This window comes from Bombina bombina, chromosome 7 (assembly GCF_027579735.1).
Source record: "Bombina bombina isolate aBomBom1 chromosome 7, aBomBom1.pri, whole genome shotgun sequence".
NCBI lineage: Eukaryota > Metazoa > Chordata > Amphibia > Anura > Bombinatoridae > Bombina > Bombina bombina.
In genome coordinates this window covers 249907882-249934033 of record NC_069505.1, presented here as the reverse complement: position 1 = coordinate 249934033, position 26152 = coordinate 249907882, and the positions used below count along the sequence as shown (strand labels likewise).

Below are 26152 nucleotides of genomic sequence, written 5' to 3'. Positions count from 1 at the left end.
TATCTTGGTATCCTTTGTTGAAAAGCATACCTAGGTAGGCTCAGGAGCAGCAATGCACTACTGGGAGCTAGCTGCTGAATAGTAGCTGCACATATATGCCTCTTGTCATTGCTCAGCTAGCTCCCAAAAGTACACAGTCAATACCAGGAGAATTAAGCAAATTACATAAGAGAAGTGAATTTGAAAGTTATTTAAAATTGTATTTTGTAACTGAGTCATTGAAGACATTTTTTTGGGTTTCACGTTCCTGAAAAAAGTGTAAAAAATTCCCACAAGAGCAGATTTAGCTGATAAATGATCCCAATGAGCCTGTGATGTGCTGACCTCTATATTGTAAACGCTTAGTGCCGCTATATAGACAGCTTGTAATGGCCTTTAATGAGACAGAGCCTCAGACATGACAGGTTGACATTAAGTATTAGAGATCTGTCATGCTTTAGTCTCTAAAGATTAACATGATAATTAGAAAATGCCCTGTTGTCTCTGGGGAGAAAAGGTTTCAGATTAGTGAATATAATCCAGTGATTTAGCATGAAACAAACAAAAAAAGAAATGTATCACTTACATATGAAAGAGAAGTAATTAATGCTATAAAAAAGTAAGTTTGCTTGAAAATGATTGAGTTAAAGTTCTTTAAATTGGCATCAAAATGAAGGTTTGTGCACAACGGATCCATACGGATTAATCGCTGATAAGTACAACAGGTTCAGTTAGTGCACAGTGACCTTCTCACACACTAGTGTTATTTCACACAGAAATACTAATTACACAAACTTAGTACATTTTACAATCATTTTTTATATGTAACAAAGAAAAAAAACACAGAGAAGATTTGTTCTGATAGACTAAGAGCAGACAGGTTTGCTGTTTTCAGACTTGCAAGTATAAAAATTTTATATTGTGCGTTAGTAAATTCAGTTCATTTGTGACATCACAGGAACTGTCCTATCATAAAAATAATGCAAATATAATGGAGAATTGTGTCTTGCTGTGAATCTAGGCTATCTTGTGCACATGCTTAGAGTGATTTAGAGACGTTTTACTTCCTAAAAAATGTCTGATTTTGCATAATTAGAAAACAAACTTTGAATGCAGATTCATTTATTTAATTTGCTGCTTTTCAAGTAATTTAACTGAGACATTTGTAGTGTTTAAACTCCTCCCCCTTAATGGCTAAAATGCATTCTGTGTTATATAGAACCCTGACAATGTTGCATGCTACACAGTGATTGGCTGATATGTTCAAGAGCTTGTTTATATGTTTAGCTAATTAGCCACAACAAAGGAAGTAAGATAAATAGCATTCAATAGGCTTTTCAAGTGATTTGTCCATGGACTGCAAAACAATGCATATGTTTCTGACATGACAGTTTAAATAGTTTTAAAACAATAATTTTGCATACAGATCTTTTGCAATGCAGTGCATCATTATTAATGCATTTCCAGGTCTGAACATTATTAAATTAAAATCTCTAGGCTTTTACTGTCCCTTTAACATGATGAATATTTGCTTATTTTTATGATAATTTTGTTTTGTCTATAACGTCCCTTTAATGAGGCATTAAACTCATGCAATTAAACATAATAATTTGTTTTATTAGAAAACGGTTAAATAATAAAACTGTATTTTTTATTTGCAAAGCTGATATCAGCAACTAAAGGGTCATGAAATCCATTTTCAATGTTTTAGATACATAAAGTTTTGTTACAGTTTAAAGGAAAAACAATTTCTGATTTTCTTCTGTTAGTCAATTGAATTTACTTTATATGAGCGCCATATGGTGCAGTCTTGTAAAAAGGTTCTGTAATAAGGTAATAAACTTTTGACCACTAGATGGCAGCAGTGTTTGAACCATGCATAACTATTAAAAACATTGTTGAAAACTTGCTGGCATATAAGCTCTTTTACAAAGGGCATAAAGAAAAAAAGGAAATTGGATTTTTTTAAAATAAATTGCACACATTTTACCTGAATTATGAAAGAAAAAAATTAGTTTTGTGCCCCTTTAAATACTGGATTGCAAAAGATCTGCAAAAAAAGGGAAATGTATAAGAAGCAATTAAGACTTTTTGGTAGCACAAGTTACAGCTTAGCAGCCCAGTGACATACTCCTTGAAAAGCTTTTTTTCGGTTTGATTATCTTACCTCCACCTCTGGGCCAATAAGGTAAAAAAAAAAACTAGAACAGTGATAATTAAGTATCTTAATTTTCAGGATAAAGTAAATATCAGCATTTAGTTTTTAACCCATTTTTGTAAAGAGGTATATGAATATTTGTTCAGACTTACCTATATTTGTGGTTTTGTATTATCATTATAAAGTTAGAACATATTTTTAAGTGTGACGGTCACTATACTCTTAGTCTATTATAAAAAATTTTTTTTAGCAAGTATATGGCATTTTATGAATAAAATCTTTTTAAATTATATTTACATATTTTGTTTGTGGTAATTTTTAAGCTTACTTAGCGTAAGTTAGCGCTGTCCATACCCCCTTTTTTGTACTTATATTATAGTGTACTCTCTCCCTACCCTGCACAATGTATACTGTATATGTTGTGCTGTCAGCTTACTTACTGTATAAACCAGTGTGTACTTATATTATAGTGTACTCTCTCTCTGCCCTGCACAATGTATACTGTATATGTTATGCTGTCAGCTTACTTACTGTATAAACCAGTGTGTACTTATATTATAGTGTACTCTCTCCCTGCCCTGCACAATGTATACTGTATATGTTGTGCTGTCAGCTCACTCAGTGTATAAACCATTATGTACTTATATTATAGTGTACTCTCTCCCTGCCCTGCACAATGTATACTGTATATGTTGTGCTGTCAGCTCACTCAGTGTATAAACCATTATGTACTTATATTATAGTGTACTCTCTCCCTGCCCTGCACAATGTATACTGTATATGTTGTGCTGTCAGCTTACTCAGTGTATAAACCATTATGTACTTATATTATAGTGTACTCTCTCCCTGCCCTGCACAATGTATACTGTATATGTTATGCTGTCAGCTTACTCAGTGTATAAACCATTATGTACTTATATTATAGTGTATTCTCCCCCTGCCCTTGACAATGTATACTGTATATGTTGTGTTGTCAGCTTACTCAGTGTATAAACCATTATGTACTTATATTATAGTGTACTCTCTCCCTGCCCTGCACAATGTATATTGTATATGTTGTGCTGTCAGCTTACTCAGTGTATAAACCAGTGTGTGCTTATATTATAGTGTACTCTCTCACTGCCCTGTACAATGTATACTGTATATGTTGTGCTGTCAGCTTACTCAGTGTATAAACCATTATGTACTTATATTATAGTGTACTCTCTCCCTGTCCTGCACAATGTATACTGTATATGTTGTGCTGTCAGCTTACTCAGTGTATAAACCATTATGTACTTATATTATAGTGTACTCTCCCCCTGCCCTTGACAATGTATACTGTATATGTTATGTTGTCAGCTTACTCAGTGTATAAACCATTATGTACTTATAGTGTACTCTCCCCCTGCCCTGCACAATGTATACTGTATATGTTGTGCTGTCAGCCCACTCAGTGTATAAACCAGTGTGTACTTATAGTGTACTCTCTCCTGCCCTGCACAATGTATACTGTATATGTTGTGCTGTCAGCCCACTCAGTGTATAAACCAGTGTGTACTTATATTATAGTGTACTCTCTCCTGCCCTGTACAATGTATACTGTATATATTGTGCTGTCCGATAACTCAGTGCTTTGTTTTTGTATCTACAGAATGAGATTCCATGCCAAATCAATGCTCCTCTCCCATTGGCTGTTTCTGGCATATCTCTTAATGGTGTGCGGTAAACTGTTGTCCGCTTCGAGCCTACATTCCCGAGGGCAAACAGGTAAGAGGTTTTTAACGTATTGCACTCTACTGAGACCAATTAATACCACGAACAGAACCACAAAATCCAGTTTTTACGCACTGGCAATTGTTAAATCCGTACTTGCCAGAGAGGTATTTAACATATAGCAAAACAAGCTTCTGCAATACTTTCTGGCATCCAAGGGGTTAAAGCTATCTAGAAAAAGGCCATACACATATCATATTTAACACGTGCCTCTGTTTTTTTTGAATATCATCTGTTAAATCTTTTTCTACAATATTCTCAGTTCATCGATTTGCTATATTCTTTCTGTTTGCTGTTTTCACATTCTTTTCATATCCCTGAAGAGATAGAGAACACACATTCTCTCATTTTTCAGAGCTGTATTTTCTTTTGAAGTTAAAACTCTGTTGTTGCCATAAACTGTACCCCAAAGCTGAATTATTTAGTATAATTTCTAACACTGTAATGATCTCAGCTACATACTGAACTAGTCAACTCCCAGATGAATAATGACTTAGCATAATGTATTTGCAGTTCTGCACTCACTGGCTGTATTCAATTTAGACTATTTTTTCAACACTGTGCTACTACAGTTGAAGGATAAAATACAGGTTGTGAATATACTGAGGGGCTCAAATGCTGCACAATAGCATTTTAAATAGACAGTAAAGTCAACATTTAAAATGTATGACTTAGTATTATCAAATTTGTTTTGTTTTCTTGGTATCCTTTACTGAAGAGTATACCTAGTTAGTCTCCTAGCAACTCAGGAAAATGTGTCTTTAGTACTTTATGACAGCAGATTTTGCTACAATGTATGTAGTAATGTTAACCAGTTGCCAGTACTTAAGATGGCCGCCACTAGTTGGAGGGGGAAGGTTAGATTGTTGTTTGGGAGGAATCATGAAAGTGGGAGGGTTCCCTAGACTGCAGAACAAAAAAATAAAAAAGGGGCCCTGAACTGCATACTGACAGACTGTCTGCCAGTACCTAAGATGGGGAGAAGTGTGGGTGGGGGATGAGGAGTATGTGTGTGTGTGGGGGGGAAGAGAGTTGTTTGGGAGAGATCAGGGAAGTAGTAGGTTTCACATGGAAGGGTAATCCCTACATTATAATACCATTACCCTCACTAGCTAATTTACCCCTTCACTGGCGGGAATTTCAGAATTGTGGTGCGCAACTGCAATTAGAAGACTTTTAATTACTAAAAAGCAATGGCAAAGCCTTGTATGTCTGCTATTTCTGAACAAACCCAGATAAGCCTCTACAACCATTTGTATCTTGACTGCAAAAGCAGTATGTAAATCATTTTAGTAAGAAACCCAAAGTTTGGGAAAAACAATTTTTTTTTTATGATCGCATTTGGAGGTAAAATGCTGGCATGAAATATACCAAATATACCAGATTAATACCTTGGGTTGTCTGTTTACTATATATATATATATATATATGTTTAATTGATAAATAAGACAAAAAACAAGGCTCTATTTATGTTTATATCGATTGATAGCAAAAATGCTGAAAATTCGATTGTATTTTGGGCAAGTTTTTCTCTGAAGTTTTAGGTAGTGAAGGGGTTAAAATAATGTAAAACTGGTATTTTTTTTATAGAAAACAAGAGATTTCTTAAAATAATTACAGGAAATGTAAATAAAATAAACACTTAAACATTTTCGGTGGATTTAAATGTTGGGTTTAATGTTCCTTTAAGGGAATGTCTGCATAAAAAGACATTTGTTACATCCTGCTGCTGAAGCCGAGAGACACCACTGGCGTTGTAGCCAAACAAATCTAGCCAGGTGTATAGAAAATCTGCTGACCTGTTCTGTGACTAATGTCCCATATCACAATGTTGTAACAGAAATACTTATGTTTGGTAGAATTTTGATGGGACTGGCTTTTGAATTTTAAACTTTATCCAGTTTAAAGAAGGGGTGTACTACCCTGAAACATCACAATAAACCCCTAAATGTGTTAAATCCAGAAAGTGCTGTATATGTATATATATACACACACACATATATATATATATATACACACACACATGAGCACACACACAAATATACACACATACACACGAAAATATACGCACACACACACACATATATATATATATACACGTACACATATACACACACATATACACACATACATACATACACATGCACACACATATACACACATACATACATACACATGCACACACATATACACACATACATACATACACATGCACACACATATACACACATACATACATACACATGCACACACACACACACACACACACATATATATATATATATATATATACACACACACACACACAAACACACATATATATTATACACATAAAAAAACACACATACATACAAATATTTGCTTGAGAAAGGAAATCACACAATCGTTGATGCAATCATGTGATTTCAAGGCCGGAATTGAATTAATGGGAGACGCCTCTGGTTCGATTCCTGCTTTTGTCAAAGGGGGAGGCTGCAGGACATTCCATGCCGTCTGAATGGCGTTAAAGCCCATCGCTCTTAGGATGGCATGAAACCTTCTAACTGTGTGAAGATGTTAATATTAAAAATTAACAAATTGTTTCTGTTTTTAATTGTAATAGGTCAAATTGTATTTTAAAATTAGATTAATAAAAGACATATCTAGAGACAAATTGTCATGAAAATAAATGTATTTTGTTTTGGCTGATATTTGTTCATGGGGTGGTTTGAATTTTTATTAACTAAAATCATTTAATCTGCAATTTCCTATGGGGATGTCTGTAGGGCAGTAGAGGAGAAGCAAGGAAGCAGCCTACATTTAAATAAAGTTAAATTAGTAGCTAGAGCTACTGTTACAAGCCAGAAACACAGCAAAAAATATATCGGCTAGATTACGAGTTGTGCGTTAAGCTGAAAAAGCAGCGTTAACAGGTCCTAACGCTGCTATTTCACTACCGCTGGTATTACAACTCTTGCAGGTTTAGGGGCACCGCACACTTTTTTGGCCTTACCGGAAAAAGACTTACGTAAACTTCATAAACCCTTTTTCTATGGGACTTCCATAGCGCTGGTATTATGAGTCTGTCCTGGGAGGCCAAAAAGTGAGCGGTACAGCCTCTACCTCCAAGATCCGTAACGCATTCTAAAGTCAGTAGTTATGAGTTTTACACTACAACTCCGTAGCATAAAACGCATAACTAAAATGCTAAAAAGTACACTAACACCCATAAAGGACCTATTAACCCCTAAACCGAGGCACTCCCACATCGCAAATACTAAAATAAAAGTTTTAACCCCTAATATGCCGCTCCGGACATCGCCGCCACTATAATAAATATATAAACCCCTAAACCGCCGCACTCCCGCCTCGCAAACACTAGTTAAATAATATTAACCCTTAATCTTCCACCCCTAACATCACCACAACCTACATTATATTTATTAACCCCTAATCTGCCGCCCCTAACATCGCCGCAACCTACATGATATTTATTAACCCCTAATCTTCTGCACCTAACATCGACGCAACCTACATTATATTTATTAACCCCTAATCTGCCGCCCCTAACATCGCCGCAACCTAGCTAAAATAAATACAAATTGACCTGTAAAATAAAACCTAACCTAAGTTACACTATCACCTAACACTACACTACAGTTAAATAAATTAACTAATTTAAAACAATTAAATAAATTAAATTAAATTAGCTAAATCACAACAAAAAAAACACTAAATTACAGAAAATAAAAAACAAATTACAGATCTTTAAACTAATTACACCTAATCTAATAGCCCTATCAAAATAAAAAAAGCCCCCCCCAAAATAAAAAAACCCTAGCCTAAACTAAACAATCAATAGCCCTTAAAAGGACCTTTTGCGGGGCATTGCCCCAAAGTAATCAGCTCTTTTACCTGTAAAAAAAAAAAAAATACAAACAACCCCCCAACAGTAAAACCCACCACCCACACAACCAACCCCCCAAATTAAATACTAACTAAAAAAACCTTAGCTCCCCATTGCCCTGAAAAGGGCATTTGAATGGGCATTGCCCTTAAAAGGGCATTTAGCTCTATTGCAGCCCAAAAAGCCCTAACCTAAAAAATAAACCCACTCAATACACCCTTAAACAAAACTAACACTAACCCCCTGAAGATCGACTTACTGTTCTGAAGATCGGACATCCATCCTCAAGGAAGCGGCAGAAGTCTGATTGGAACAGCCAATAGAATGCGAGCTCAATCCTATTGGCTGATTGGATACACCAATAGGATTGAACTTCAATCCTATTGGCTGATTGCATCAGCCAAAAGGATTTTTTCTACCTTAATTCTGATTGGCTGATAGAATTCTATCAGCCAATCGGAAGTCCTCAACGAAGCCGGGAGTAGTCTGATTGGAACAGCCAATAGAATGCGAGCTCAATCCTATTGGCTGATTGGATCAGCCAATAGGATTGAACTTCAATCTTTTTCTACCTTAATTCCGATTGGCTGATAGATTTCTATCAGCCAATCGAAATCTAAGGGACGCCATCTTGGATGACATCATTTAAAGGAACCTTCATTCAGTAAGAAGACTCCGGATAAAGAGGATGCTTCGCGTCGGATGTCTTGAAGATGGACCCGCTCTGCATCGGATGGATGAATATAGAAGATGCCGTCTGGATGAAGACTTCTGCCCGTCTGGAGGACCACTTCGCCGCCTTGGATGAAGACTTCTCCCGGCTTCGTTGAGGATTTCGGCCCGGTTGGATGAAGACTTCTGCCGCTTCCTTGAGGATGGATGTCCGGTCTTCAGAACATTAAGTCGATCTTCAGGGGGTTAGTGTTAGGTTTTTTTAAGGGTGTATTAGGTGGGTTTATTTTTTAGGTTAGGGCTTTGGGCTGCAATAGAGCTAATTGCCCTTTTAAGGGCAATGCCCATCCAAATGCCCTTTTCAGGGCAATGGGGACCTTAGGTTTTTTTAGTTAGTATTTTATTTGGGGGGTTGGTTGTGTGGGTGGTGGGTTTCACTGTTGGGGGGGTTGTTTGTATTTTTGTTTCCAAGTAAAAGAGCTGATTACTTTGGGGCAATGCCCCGCAAAAGGCCCTTTTAAGGGCTATTGATAGTTTAGTTTAGGCTAGGTTTTTTTTTATTTTGGGGGGGGCTTTTTTTATTTTGATAGGGCTATTAGATTAGGTGTAATTAGTTTAAAGATCTGTAATTTGTTTTTATTTTCTGTAATTTAGTGTTTTGTATTTTTTGTGATTTAGCTAATTTAAATTAATTTATTTAATTGTTTTTAATTTAGTTAATTTATTTAACTGTAGTGTAGTGTTAGGTGTTAGTGTAACTTAGGTTAGGTTTTATTTTACAGGTCAATTTGTATTTATTTTAGCTAGGTAGTTATTAAATAGTTAATAACTATTTAATAACTATTCTACCTAGTTAAAAAATAATAAAAATAATATTTAATTGTAGGGTTAGGTTAGGCGTTAGTGTAAGACAGGTTAGGTTTTATTTTACACTTCAATGTGTATTTATTTTAGCTAGGTAGTAAATAGCTAATAACTATTTAGTAGCTATTCTACCTAATTAAAATAAATACAAACTTGCCTATAAAATAAAAATAAACCCTAAGCTAGATACAATGTAACTATTAGTTATATTGTAGCTAGCTTAGGGTTTATTTTACAGGTAAGTATTTAGTTTTAAATAGGAATTATTTAGTTAATGATAGTAGGTTTTATTTATATTTATTTTAATTATATTTAAGTTAGGGGGTGTTAGGGTTAGGGTTAGACTTAGATTTAGGGGTTAATAAATTTAATATAGTGGCGGTGACGTTGGGGGCGGCATATTAGGGGTTAATAAGTGTAGGTCGGTTGCAACGACATTGGGGGCGGCAGATTAGGGGTTAATAAATATAATGTAGGTGGCGGCGGTGTCCAGAGTGTCAGATTAGGGGTTAATAAGAATAATGTAGGTGTCAGCGATGTTGGGGGCGGCAGATTAGGGGTTAATAAGTGTAAGATTAGGGGTGTTTAGACTCGGAGTTCATGTTAGGGTGTTCGGTGTAAATATAACTTTAGTTTCCCCAAAGGAATCAATGGGGCTGCATTACTGAGTTTTACGCTGCTTTTTGGCAGGTGTTAGACTTTTTCTCAGCCGGCTCTCCCCATTGATGTCTATGGGGAAATCGTGCACGAGCACGTACGACCAGCTCACCGCTGACTTAAGCAGCACTGGTATTGAAGTGCGGTATGGAGCACAAATTTGCTCTATGCTCACTTCTTGCCTTTTAACGCCGGGTTTGTAAAAACCTGTAATACCAGCACTGTAGGTAAGTGACCGGTGAGAAATAACTACTCGTTAGCACCGCATAGCTCCTAACGCAAAACTCGTAATCTGGCCGTATGTTTTTTATGAAAGGTATTTTTTTTAATGGGGTAATGACAGGCCAAGAACAAATGTAAAGTTAACGTACTTATTGTATGATGCAGAAATCAATCAGCTGATAAGTACATTGCTGGATTATTATTGAATAGTGTAAATTTGAACTTCAAAAGCCGCCTGCAGAAAAGCTTTTCACTATTAGTGCAACTGGAACCAACAAATAAACTACATTTTTCTGGAATACTTTCATTAGTTTGTCTTTTTTAGGTACATGACCATTTATTTATCATTTTTGGATTAATGTGATCAATATGGGAAACAAGTTAATAAAAAAAACAAAAAAAATACACTTCTAATATATATTTTCTATAGTAAATGCTTTTCCTACACATGTATTACCATAAAATGACACTAGAGGGCGCTGTACAGTCATAAATTACTATCAATATATATGTATATAAAAAAGACCCCTACATAAGTTCTCATCATTCAAATCATAATTCTGCTCTTGCTAATTAAAATTATGAGTCATTTGTAATTTTATGAAGAACAATATGTCTTATCGCTGGATGCTTTTAGTCCCTTGTACATTGAAATGCTGTATTTCATGTATTATTTAAACACAAAATCCGCTAAAAAGAGGAAAAAAGGGTTAGCTTGGATAAAGCAACACTGAACTCTGAATTAAAAGATATTATAAAAGGGATGTAATCCACTATCACATGGCTGCACAGGGCTGCGCTGAGTTGGTTTTGTAACTAAATCAGAGTTTTGCAGCAGTTGAAAGTAAATTTGAATGAATTTGTTTTTTGTTCTAATTAATTGGGTCGTATGAGATATTAGTAAATCTCTTTTGTGTAAGTAATTTTATGCTGATTAAAGAAATGCTCTTATTTATCTAATTGGGGTAAATTAAATATGGTATACATTAAAGGGATCTTAAAGTAAATTACTTATGTGCATATGCACTCCAGTGCAAAAATATACTTGCAAAATATGTTTTCAAAGCATTAAAATAAATTGCTTTGATTAAAAGTGGCGCAGTATATTGCGTTTTTCCTATCGCAAAAAACACAGTTAGAATTTAGTTTTTTGCGCTAGTTGGGATGCTCTCATTTGGCAAGTTTTTTTTAAAAAAACAAACATATTTTGCGCAAGCGATAACCCGACTAGCGGAAATTACAATATCACGTGCACATTTAAATATTCCCCCATAGAAGTCAATGAAGCAAAAAAAACGTGTAAAAGAACCCACAAAATGTCTCACGCAAACACTATAGCATTTTCGCAATTGCGCTAACCCCACATGAAAATATGAATATTTCATATTCCAATGTTCTTAACATAACAGAATATATTCTATTTATTCATAAAAAATATTTCTACTTATATCTGATGTTTTAAAAAAAAAATTATAATATATATATATATATAATATATAGGTATAAATATATACGAATATATATAGGAATATCTATTTATAAATACATACAACATATTCTACTATGTAAAGAATATTGGAATGTTGACATATTTACAGTAAACACACAGTTACGGTAAATATATATACACACACACAGTATCTCACAAAAGTGAGTACACCCTCACATTTTCGTAAATATTTTATTATATCTTTTCATGTGACAACACTGAAGAAATTACACTTTGCTACAATGTAAAGTAGTTAGTGTACAGCCTGTATAACAGTGTAAATTTGCTGTCCCCTCAAAATAACTCAACACACAGCCATTAATGTCTAAACCTTTGGCAACAAAAAAGAGTACACCCCTAAGTGGAAATGTAAAAATTGGGCCCAATTTGCTATTTTCCCTCCCCGGTGTCATTTGACTTGTTAGTGTTACAAGGTCTCAGGTGTGAATAGGGAGCAGGTGTGTTAAATTTGGTGTTATCGCTCTCACACTCTCTGAGGATCTGAAAAAAAGAATTGTTGCTCTACATAAAGATGGCCTAGGCTATAAGAAGATTGCCAAGACCCTGAAATTGAGCTGCAGCACGATGAGCAAGACCATACAGCGGTTTCACAGGACAGGTTCCACTCAGAACAGGCCTCGCCATGGTCGATCAAAGAAGTTGAGTGCACATGCTTAGCGTCATATCCAGAGGTTGTCTTTGGGAAATTTACATATGAGTGCTGCCTGCATTGCTGCAGAGGTTGAAGATGTGGGGGGTCAGCCTGTCAGTGCTCAGACCATATGCCGCACCCTGCATCAAATTGGTCTGCATGGCTGTCATACCAGAAGGAAGCCTCTTCTAAAGATGAATCACAAGAAAGCCCGCAAACAGTTTGCTAAAGACAAGCAGACTATAGACATGGATTACTGGAACCATGTCCTGTGGTCCGATGAGACAAAGATAAATTTATTTGGTTCAGAAGGTGTCAAGCGTGTGTGACAGCAACCTGGTGAGGAGTACAAAGACAAGTGTGTCTTGTCTACAGTCAAGCATGGTGGTTGGAGTGTCATGCTCTGGGCCTGCATGAATGCTGCCGGCACTGGGGAGCTACAGTTCATTGAGAGAATCATGAATTCCAACATATACTGTGACATACTGAAGCAGAGCATGATCCCCTCCCTTCGGAGACTGGGCCACAGGGCAGTATTCCAACATAACAACCACAAACACACCTCCAAGACGACCACTGCCTTGCTAAAGAAGCTGGAGGTAAAGGTGATGGACTGGCCAAGCATGTCTCCAGACCTAAACCCTATTGAGCATCTGTGGGGCATCCTCAAACGGAAGGTAGGGGAGCGCAAGGTCTTTAACATCCACCAGCTCCGTGATGTTGTCATGGAGGAGTGGAAGAGGACTCCATTGGCAACCTGTGAAGCTTTGGTGAACTCCATGTCCAAGAGGGTTAAGGCAGTGCTGGAAAATAATGGTGGCCACACTAAATATTGACACTTTGGGCCCAGTTTGGACATTTCCACTTAGGGGTTTACTCATTTTTGTTGCCAACAGTTTAGAAATTAATGGCTCTGTGTTGAGTTATTTTGAGGGTACAGCAAATTTACACTGTTATACAGGCTGTACACTCACTACTTTACATTGTAGCAAAGTGTCATTTCTTCAGTGTTGTCACATGAAAACATATAATAAAATATTTACAAAAATGTGAGGGGTGTACTCACTTTTGTGAGATTCTGTATATACACTCACCGGCCACTTTATTAGGTACACCTTGCTAGTACCGGGTTGGACCCCCTTTTGCATTCAGAACTGCCCTAATTCTTCGTGGCATAGATTCAACAAGGTGTTGGAAACATTCCTTAGTCATTTTGGTCCATATTGACATGATAGCATGACGCAGTTGCTAAAGATTTGTCAGCTACACATCCATGATGCGAATCTCCTGTTCCACCACATCCCAAATGTGCACCATTGGATTGAGATCTGGTGAATGTGGAGGCCATTTGAGTACAGTGATCTCATTGTCATGTTCAAGAAACCAATTTGAGATTATTTGAGCTTTGTGACATGGTGCATTATCCTGCTGGAAGTAGCCATCAAAAGATGGGTACACTGTCATAAAGGGAAGGACATGGTCAGCAACAATACTCAATGCTCAATTGGTACTAAGGGGCCCAAAGTGTACCAAGAAAATATCCCCCACACCATTACACCACAAGCCTGAACATTGATACAAGGCAGGATGGATCTATGCTTTCATGTTGTTTACGCCAAATTCTGACCCTACCATCTGAATGTCGCAGCTGAAATTGGGACTCATCAAACCAGGCAACGTTTTTCCAATCTTCTGATGTCCAATTTTGGTGAGCCTGTGCGAATTGTAGCCTCAGTTTCCTGTTCTTAGCTGACAGGAGTGGCACCCGGTGTGGTCTTCTGCTGCTGTAGCCCATCTGCTTCAAGGTTTGACGTGTTGTGCGTTCACAGATGATATTCGGCATACCTTGGTTGTAACGAGTGGTTATTTGAGTTACTGTTGCCTTTCTATCACCTCGAACCAGTCTGCCCATTCTTCTCTGACTTCTGACAGTTATGACCATCTGTAGCAAATACAGTAATGACCATCGGTAAAACATACAGTAATAACCAGCAGTAAAACATACAGTAATGACCATCTGTAAAACATACAGTAATGACCAGCAGTAGCACATTCAGTAATGACCATCAGTAACACATATAGTAATGACCAGCAGTAACACATACAATAATGACCATAAGTAGCACATACAGTAATGACCATCAGTAACACATACAGTAATCACCAGCAGTAGCACATAAAGTAATGACTATCAGTAGCACAGACAGTAATGACCATCAGTAGCACAGACAGTAATGACATCAGTAACACATACAGTAATGACCATCAGTAACACATAAATAAATGACCAGCAGCAGCACATACAGCAATGACCATCAGTTACATATACAGTAATGATCATCAGTAGCACATACAGTAATGACCAGCAGTAGCACATACAGCAATGACCATCAGTTACATATACAGTAATGACCATCAGTAACACATACAGTAATGACCATCAGTAGCACATACAGTAATGACAAGCAGTAACACAGACAGTAATGACCAGCAGTAGCACATACAGTAATGACCAGAAGCACATATAGTAATTACCAACAGTTGCACATACAGTAATGACCAGCAGTAACACAGAACAATAATGACCAGCAGTAACACATAGAGTAATGACCAGCAGTAACACATACAGTAATGACAATCAGTAGCACATAGAGTAATGACCATCAGTAACACATACAGTAATGACCATCAGTAACACATACAGTAATGACCAGCTTTAACACATAAAGTAATGACCATCAGTAGCACATACAGTAATGACCATTGGTAAAACATACAGTAATGACCAGCAGTAAAACATACAGTAATGACCATCTGTAAAACATACAGTAATGACCAGCAGTAGCACATACAGTAGTGACCATCAGTAAAACATACATTAATGATGAGCAGTAGCACATAGAGTAATGACCATCAGTAACACAGACAGTAATGACCATCAGTAGCACATACAGTAATGACTATCAGTAACACAGACAGTAATGACCATCAGTAACACATACAGTAATGACCATCAGTAACACATATAGTAATGACCAGATATAGCACATACAGTAATGACCATCAGTAACATATACACTAATGACCAGAAGTAACACGTACAGTAATGACCATCAGTTACACAGACAGTAATGACCAGCAGTAGCACATACAGTAATGACCATCAGTAGCATAGACAGTAATGACCAGCAGTAACACAGACAGTAATGACCAGCAGTAATGCATACAGTAATGACCATCAGTAACACATACAGTAATGACCATCAGTAACACATACAGTAATGACCATCAGTAACGCATACAGTAATGACCAGCAGTAACACAGACAGTAATGACTATTAGTATCACATAAAGTAATGACCATCAGTAGCACATACATTAATGACCATCAGTAGCGCATACAGTAATGACTATCAGTAACGCATACAGTAATGACCATCAGTAGCACATACAGTAATGATCATCAGTAACATATATACTAATGACCAGAAGTAACACATAAAGTAATGACCATCAGTTACACAGACAGTAATGACCAGCAGTAGCACATACAGTAATGACCATCATTAACACATACAATAATGACCATCAGTAGCTCATACAGTAATGACTATCAGTAACACAGACAGTAATGACCAGCAGTAGCACAGACAGTAATGACCATCAGTAGCACACACAGTAATGACCATCAGTAGCACACACAGTAATGACCATCAGTAACATATGCAGTAATGACCATCAGTAACATAAACAGTAATGACCAGCAGTAACACAGACAGTAATGACCATCAATAGCACATACACACCTAGATTATGAGTTTTGCGTTAACAGGGGTGCGGTGCTAACGAGCAGTTTATGCTCACCGCTCACCTACAGACAACGCTGGTATTACGGGTTTTTACAAACCCGGCGTTAGCAGCAGAAAAGTGAGCGGAGAGCAAAATTTAGCTCCACATCACCTCAATACCAGCGCTGCTTACGGTAGCGGTGAGCTGGCTAAACGTGCTTGTGCACGATTTCCCCATAGTAATCAATGAGGGAGAGCCGGCTGAAAAAAAGTCTAACACCTGCAAAAAAGCAGCGTAAAGCTCCTAACGCAGCCCCATTGATTCCTATGGGGAAATAAAAGTTATGTCTACACCTAACACCCTAACATGAACCCGAGTCTAAACACTTACACTTATTAGCCCCTAATCTGTCACCCCCGACATCGCCACCACCTGCATTATATGTATTAACCCCTAATCTGCTGCCCCAACATTGCCGAACCCTACATTTTATTTATTAACCCCTACTCTGCCGCCCCCAATGTCGCCGCCACCTACCTACACTTACTAACCCCTAATCTGCCGTCCCCAACGTCGCCGCCACTATATTAAATGTATTAACCCCTAAACCTAAGTCTAACCCTAACCCCCCTAACTTAAATATAATTTTAATAAATATAAATAAAATTACTACAATTAACTCAATTATTCCTATTTAAAACTAAATACTTACCTATAAAATAAACCCTAAGCTAGCTACAATATAACTAATAGTTACATTGTAGCTAGCTTAGGTTTTATTTTTATTTTACAGGCAACTTTGTATTTATTTTAACTAGGTAGAATAGTTACTAAATAGTTATTAACTATTTAATAACTACCTAGCTAAAATAAATACAAAAGTACCTGTAAAATAAAACCTAACCTAAGTTACAATAACACCCAACACTACACTATAATTACTACACTATAATTAAATTAATTCCCTAAATTAACTACAATTAAATACAATTAAATAAAACTAAAGTACGAAAAAACCCTTAATAAAACCTAACACTATCACTAATCCTATTGGCTGATTGGAACAGCCAATAGAATGCGAGCTCTATCCTATTGGCTGTTCTAATCAGCCAATAGGATTGAAGTTCAATCCTATTGGCTGATTGCATCAGCCAATACGATTTTTTCTACCTTAATTCCAATTGGCTGATAGAATTCTATCAGCCAATTGGAATTGAAGGGATGCCATCTTGGATGACGTCACTTAAAGGAACCTTCATTTGTCGGGTAGTTGTCGGCCAGGAAGGATGCTCCGCGTTGAATGTCTTGAAGATGGACCCGCTCCGCGCTGGATGGATGAAGACAGAAGATGCCGTCTGGCTGAAGACTTCTGCCCGTCTGGAGGACCTCTTCTTTCTGGCTTGGATGAAGACTTCTGCCCGTCTGGAGGACCACTTCACCCGGCTTCGTTGAGGACTTTGGCCCGGTTGGGTGAAAACTTCTCAAGGTAGGGTGATCTTCAAGGGGTTAGTGTTAGGTTTTATTAAGGGGGGATTGGGTGGGTTTTAGAGTAGGGTTGGGTGTGTGGGTGGTGGGTTTTAATGTTGGGGGGTATTGATTTTTTTTTACAGGTAAAAGAGCTGATTACTTTGGGGCAATGCCCCGCAAAAGACCCTTTTAAGGGCTATTTGTAATTTAGTATAGGGTAGGGCTTTTTATTATTTTGGGGGGCTTTTTTATTTTATTATGGGGGATTAGATTAGGTGTAATTAGTTTAAAAAACTTGTAATTATTTCATTATTTTCTGTAATTTAGTGTTTGTTTCCGTACTTAAGATAATTTAATTTAATTGTATTTAATTGTAGTTAATTTAGGGAATTAATTTAATTGTAGTGTAGTGTTAGGTGTTATTGTAACTTAGGTTAGGTTTTATTTTACAGGTAAATTTGTCTTTATTTTAACTAGGTAGCTATTAAATAGTTAATAACAATTTAATAACTATTCTACCTAGTTAAAATAAATACAAAGTTGCCTGTAAAATAAAAATAAATCCTAAGATAGCTACAATGTAACTATTAATTATATTGTAGCTATCTTAGGGTTTATTTTATAGGTATTTAGTTTTAAATAGGAATATTTTAGTTAATTGTAGTAATTTTATTTAGATTTATTTAAATTATATTAAAGTTAGGGGGGTTAGGGTTAGACTTAGATTTAGGGGTTAAGAACTTTAATATAGTGGCAGCGACGTTGGGGGCGGCAGATTAGGGGTTAATAAATGTAGGTAGGTGGCGGCAATGTTAGGGACGGCAGATTAGGGGTTAATAAAATGTTACTAATGTTTGCGAGGCGGGAGTGCGGCGGTTTAGCGGTTAATATATTTATTATAGTGGCGGGGATGTCCAGTTCGGCAGATTAGGGGTTACAATATTTATTATAGTGTTTGCGATGTGGGGGGGGGGGTCGGTTTAGGGGTTAATAGGTAGTTTATGGGTGTTAGTGTACTTTTTAGCACTTTAGTTAAGAGTTTTATACTACGGCGTTAGACCATAAAACTCTTAACTACTGACTTTTAAATGCGGTACCAGTCTTGACAGGAGAGGGTCTACCGCTCACTTTTTGGAAGACTCGTATGCAAGTCCTATTGACAGGAGAGGGTCTACCGCTCACTTTTTGGAAGACTCGTATGCAAGTCCTATTGAAAAAATAGGATATGCAATTGACGTATTTTGCGGTACTTTCGAGTCTGGCCAAAAAAGTTAGCGGTACACCTGTACCTGCAAGACTCGTAATACCAGCGGGCATTAAAAAGCAGCATCGGGACCTCTAAACGCTGCTTTTTAAGGCTTACGCAAGACTCGTAATCTAGCCAACAGTAATGGCCATCAGTAACACATTCATAAATGACTAGCAGTAACACATACAGTAATGACCATCAGTAACACAGACAGTAATGACCTGCAGTAAAACAGGCAGTAATGATCAGCAGTAACACTGACAGTAATGACAATCAGTAGGACATACAATTATGACCATCTGTAGCACATACAGTAATGACAATCAGTAGCAAATACAGTAATGACCATCAGCAGCTCATACAGTAATTACCATCAGCAGCTCATACAGTAATGACCAGCAGTAAAACATACAGTAATAACCATCAGTAGCACACACAATAATGACCAGCAGTAACATATACAGTAATGACCAGCAGTAACACATACAGTAATGACCAGCAGTAGCACATACAATAATGACCAGCAGTAACATATACAGTAATGACCAGCAGTAGCACATACAGTAATGACCATTAGTAGCACATAATAAGCATTAGTACTACATACAGTAATGACCAACAGTAACATATACAGTAATGACCAGCAGTAGCACATACAGTAATGACCAGCAGTAACACATACAGTAATGACCAGCAGTAACACATACAGTAATGACCATTAGTAGCACATATAGTAATGACCAGCAGTAACATATACAGTAATGACCAGCAGTAGCAGATACAGTAATGACCATTAGTAGCACATACAGTAATGGCCAGCAGTAACATATACAGTAATGACCAGCAGTAACACATACAGTAATGACCAGCAGTAGCATAGACAGTAATAACAATCAGCAACACATACAATAATGACCATCAGTAACATAAACAGTAATGACCAGCAGTAACACAGACAGTAATGACCATCAGTAGCACATACAGTAATTACCATCAGTAGCACATACAGTAATGGCCATCAGTAACACATACATAAATGACTAGCAGTACCACATACATAAAAGGACTAGCAGTAACACATACAGTAATGACCATCAGTAACATAGCCAGTAATGACCATTAGTAGCACATACAGTAATGACCATCAGTAGCGCATACAGTAATGACCATCAGTAGCGCATACAGTAATGACCATCAGTAACACATACAGTAATTAATAGCATTAGCACATACAGTAATGACCATCAGTAACACAGACAGTAATGACCAGCAGTAACACATACAATAATGACCATCAGTAACATAAACAGTAATGACCAGCAGTAACACATACAGTAATGACCATCAGTAACATAAACAGTAATGACCAGCAGTAACACATACAGTAATGACCATCAGTGGCACATACAGTAATGACCAGCAGTAACACATACAGTAATGACCATCAGTAACATAAACAGTAATGACCAGCAGTAACACATACAGTAATGACCAGCAGTAGCACATACAGTAATGGCCATCAGTAGCATACATAAATGACTAGCAGTAACACATAAATAAATGACTAGCAGTAACACATACAGTAATGACCATCAGTAGCACATACAGTAATGACCATCTATAGCCCATACAGTAATGACAATCAGTAGCACATACAGTAATGGCCATCAGTAACATACCTAAATGACTAGCAGTAACACATAAATAAATGACTAGCAGTAACACATACAGTAATGACCATCAGTAGCACATACAGTAATGACCATCTATAGCCCATACAGTAATGACAATCAGTAGCACATACAGTAATGGCCATCAGTAACATACATAAATGACTAGCAGTAACACATAAATAAATGACTAGCAGTAACACATACAGTAATGACCATCAGTAGCACATACAGTAATGACCATCTATAGCCCATACAGTAATGACAATCAGTAGCACATACAGTAATACCAGCAGTAACATATACAGTAATGACCAGCAGTAGCAGATACAGTAATGACCATTAGTAGCACATACAGTAATGGCCAGCAGTAACATATACAGTAATGACCAGCAGTAACACATACAGTAATGACAAGCAGTAGCATAGACAGTAATAACAATCAGCAACACATACAATAATGACCATCAGTAACATAAACAGTAATGACCAGCAGTAACACAGACAGTAATGACCATCAGTAGCACATACAGTAATTACCATCAGTAGCACATACAGTAATGGCCATCAGTAACACATACATAAATGACTAGCAGTACCCCATACATAAAAGGACTAGCAGTAACACATACAGTAATGACCATCAGTAACATAGCCAGTAATGACCATTAGTAGCACATACAGTAATGACCATCAGTAGCGCATACAGTAATGACCATCAGTAGCGCATACAGTAATGACCATCAGTAACACATACAGTAATTAATAGCAGTAGCACATACAGTAATGACCATCAGTAACACAGACAGTAATGACCAGCAGTAACACATACAATAATGACCATCAGTAACATAAACAGTAATGACCAGCAGTAACACATACAGTAATGACCATCAGTAACATAAACAGTAATGACCAGCAGTAACACATACAGTAATGACCATCAGTGGCACATACAGTAATGACCAGCAGTAACACATACAGTAATGACCATCAGTAACATAAACAGTAATGACCAGCAGTAACACATACAGTAATGACCAGCAGTAGCACATACAGTAATGGCCATCAGTAACATACATAAATGACTAGCAGTAACACATAAATAAATGACTAGCAGTAACACATACAGTAATGACCATCAGTAGCACATACAGTAATGACCATCTATAGCCCATACAGTAATGACAATCAGTAGCACATACAGTAATGGCCATCAGTAACATACATAAATGACTAGCAGTAACACATAAATAAATGACTAGCAGTAACACATACAGTAATGACCATCAGTAGCACATACAGTAATGACCATCTATAGCCCATACAGTAATGACAATCAGTAGCACATACAGTAATACCAGCAGTAAAATTTTTTTTTTTTTAAATACTTTTTTATTGAGGATTTTTTATAATGACATCATAAAAATATGACAAATACATTTTATAGAACATAACAATGATTGTCTCAACAACAATACGCCAAACAAAGAAAACATATAATAAATGTCAAATTATATTCGAAAACCTCCTTTTATGTTTTTTATATCATAATGGGAGTAGCTATTATTCCAGGCCATTGTGGTAAAAGACGCTCTGAAAGAGCACTGTAGCTACTAAGCAGACCCAATTTATTATGAACTTCTCGAGAACTTAAATAACTATTTCGTCATTAAATTGAATGCCTCTCGTTATTAAAGGGTCTTGGTACCAAGAGCAAAATATAAGGCAAGGGGGAAGTTGGGGAAAGGTCAGCGGGTAAGCACCGCTATATAGATAATTTTTCTATGTAGTAATATTATTATACTTGAGCTATGTGATGAAAATAATAAGTAGTTATATGATGAGAATAATAAGAATAATAATGGAAATAGCAATGGTCAACTGCAATGGGGGGGGGCGGGAGACCATAGAAATGTTAATTGACTAGGTCAATTAGTTATCATAGCATAATGCGTGGCGTGCAGCACTAAACTATATGAGAGTTAAGTATAATTTTAGGGAATATCAAGAAAAAAATGGATAACTCCGATCCAGTGAGGGTGAAATGATCTATAGAATAATAACGTAGCATCTCCTCTCAGGTATGTTGTCACCACTGGACACAGACGGTTAAGGGATGATGGATATGACCCGCCTACAAATGCAGGGCGGGAAAGGATGAGGGGAGATACAGTTGGTGAAAAAACCTATACATCAGAGACCTGGGGATATTTTAAGACTAGGTGAGCAGGCGGACAGGAATTGCCGGAATTCAACCCGATCGAGTACGATCGGGCTGATTGACACCCCCTGCTGGTGGCCCATTGGCCGCGCGTCTGCAGGGGGCGGCATTGCTCCAGCAGCTCTTGTGAGCTGCTGGTGCAATGCTGAATATGGAGAGCGTATTGCTCTCCGCATTCAGCGATGTCTTGGGGACCTGATCCGCACTGTTGGATCAGGTCCGCAAGACAATTGTTAAATAGGCCTCATAGAGTAATAACCATCAGCAGCTCATACAGTAATGACCAGCAGTAACACATACAGTAATGACCGTCAGTGGCACACACAATAATGACAATCAGTAACATATACAGTAACGACAAGCAGTATCACATAGAGTAATGACCAGCAGTAACATATGCACTAATGACCAGCAGTAACACATACAGTAATGACCATCAGTTACACAGACAGTAATGACCAGCAGTAGCACATACAGTAATGACCATCAGTAACACATACAATAATGACCATCAGTAACATATACACTAATGACCAGCAGTAACACAAACAGTAATGACCATCAGTTACACAGACAGTAATGACCAGCAGTAGCACATACAGTAATGAAAAACAGTAGCATAGACAGTAATGACCAGCAGTAACACAGACAGTAATGACCATCAGTAACACATACAGTAATGACCAGCAGTAACATATACAGTAATGACCATCAGTAGCGCATACAGTAATGACCATCAGTAGCGCATATAGTAATGACCATCAGTAACACATACAGTAATTACCAGCAGTAACATATACAGTAATGACGAGCAGTAACATATACAGTAATGACCAGCAGTAGCACATACAGTAATGACTATCAGTAACACATACAATAATGACCATCAGTAACACATACAATAATGACCATCAGTAACACGTACAGTAATGACCATCAGTAACATATACAGTAATGACCATCAGTAGCACATACAGTAATGACCAGCAGTAACACATACAGTAATGACCATCAGTAGCACATACAGTAATGACCATCAGTAACATATACAGTAAAGACCATCAGTAGCACATACAGTAATGACAATCAGTAACACATACAGTAATGACTATCAGTAGCACATACAGTAATGACCAGAAGCACATACAGTAATGACCATCAGTAGCACATACAGTAATGACCAGTAGCTCATACAGTCATGACCATCAGTAGCACATACAGTAATGACCATCATTAACACAAACAGTAATGACCATCAGTAACACAGACAGTAATGACCAGAAGCACATACAGTAATGACCAGCATTAACACATACAGTAATGACCATCAGTAGCACAGACAGTAATGACCAGCAGTAGCACATACAGTAATGACCATCAGTAACACATACAGTAATGACCAGAAGCACATACAGTAATGACCAGCATTAACACATACATTAATGACCATCAGTAACACATACAGTAATGACCAGAAGCACATACAGTAATGACCAGCATTAACACATACATTAATGACCATCAGGAACACATACAGTAATGACCAGAAGCACATACAGTAATGACCATCAGTAGCACAGACAGTAATGACCAGCAGTAGCACATACAGTAATGACCATCAGTAACACATACAGTAATGACCAGCAGTAATACATACATTAATGACCAACAGTAGCACATACAGTAATGACCAGAGGCACATACAGTAATGACCATCAGTAGCACATACAGTAATTACCAACAGTGGCACATACAGTAATGACCAGAAGCACATACAGTAATGACCATCATTAACACATACAATAATGACCATCAGTAACACATACAGTAATGACCATCAGTAAAACATACAGTAATGACCATCAGTAGCACATACAGTAATGACCATCAGTAACACAGAGAGTAATGATCAGCAGTAGCACATACAGTAATGACCATCAGTAACGCATACAGTAATGACCATCAGTAACACAGAGAGTAATCACCAGCAGTAGCACATACAGTAATGACCAGAAGCACATATAGTAATGACCAACAGTTGCACATACAGTAATGACCAGCAGTATCACATACAGTAATGACACCATCAGTAGCACATACAGTAATCGCCAGCAGTAACACATACAGTAATGACCATCAGTAGCACAGACAGTAATGACCATCAGTAGCACATACAGTAATGACCATCAGTAGCACATACAGTAATGACCATCAGTAGCACAGACAGTAATTACCAGCAGTAACACAGACAGTAATGACCAGAAGCACATACAGTAATGACCATCAGTAACACATACAGTAATGACCATCAGTAGCACATACAGTAATTACCAGCAGTAACACAGACAGTAATGACCATCAGTAGCACATACAGTAATGACCATAAGCACATACAGTAATGACCATCAGTAGCACATACAGTAATGACCAGAAGCACATACAGTAATGACCATCAGTAGCACATACAGTAATGACAGAAGCACATACAGTAATGACTATCAGTAGCACATACAGTAATGACAGAAGCACATACAGTAATGACTAGCAGTAGCACATAAAGTAATGACCATCAGTAGCACATACAGTAATGACAGAAGCACATACATTAATGACCAACAGTAGCACATACAGTAATGACCAGAGGCACATACAGTAATGACCATCAGTAGCACATACAGTAATTACCAACAGTGGCACATACAGTAATGACCATCAGTAGCACATACAGTAATGACAGTAACACGTACAGTAATGACCATCAGTAGCACATACAGTAATGACCATCAGTAGCACATACAGTAATGACTATCAGTAGCACATACAGTAATGACCATCAGTAGCACATACAGTAATGACAGAAGCACATACAGTAATGACCATCAGTAGCACATACAGTAATGACCATCAGTAACGCACACAGTAATTACCAGCAACACATACAGTAATGACCAGCAGTAGCACATTCAGTAATGACCAGCAGAGGAACATACAGTAATGACCATCAGTAGCACATACAGTAATGACAGTAACACGTACAGTAATGACCATCAGTAGCACATACAGTAATGACCATCAGTAGCACATACAGTAATGACTATCAGTAGCACATACAGTAATGACCATCAGTAGCACATACAGTAATGACAGAAGCACATACAGTAATGACCAGAAGCACATACAGTAATGACTATCAGTAGCACATACAGTAATGACTATCAGTAGCACATACAGTAATGACCATCAGTAGCACATAGATTAATGGCCATCAGTAACACATACATAAATGACTAGCAGTACCACATACATAAAAGGACTAGCAGTAACACATACAGTAATGACCAGCAGTAAAACATACAGTAATGACCATCAGTAACGCACACAGTAATTACCAGCAACACATACAGTAATGACCAGCAGTA

At 37.3% G+C, this 26152-nt stretch overlaps 1 protein-coding gene across 1 annotated transcript in view; it reads left to right on the top strand.

Annotated features, from left to right (window-relative positions):
- Window positions 1–26152, top strand: part of TAFA4 (TAFA chemokine like family member 4) — a 323123-nt gene that overhangs the window by 15758 nt on the left and 281213 nt on the right. Inside the window, exon 3 of the mRNA XM_053689353.1 lies at window positions 3771–3886. Within this exon, the coding sequence (XP_053545328.1) occupies window positions 3771–3886 (116 nt within the window). The remainder of the gene's footprint in view (window positions 1–3770; window positions 3887–26152) is intronic.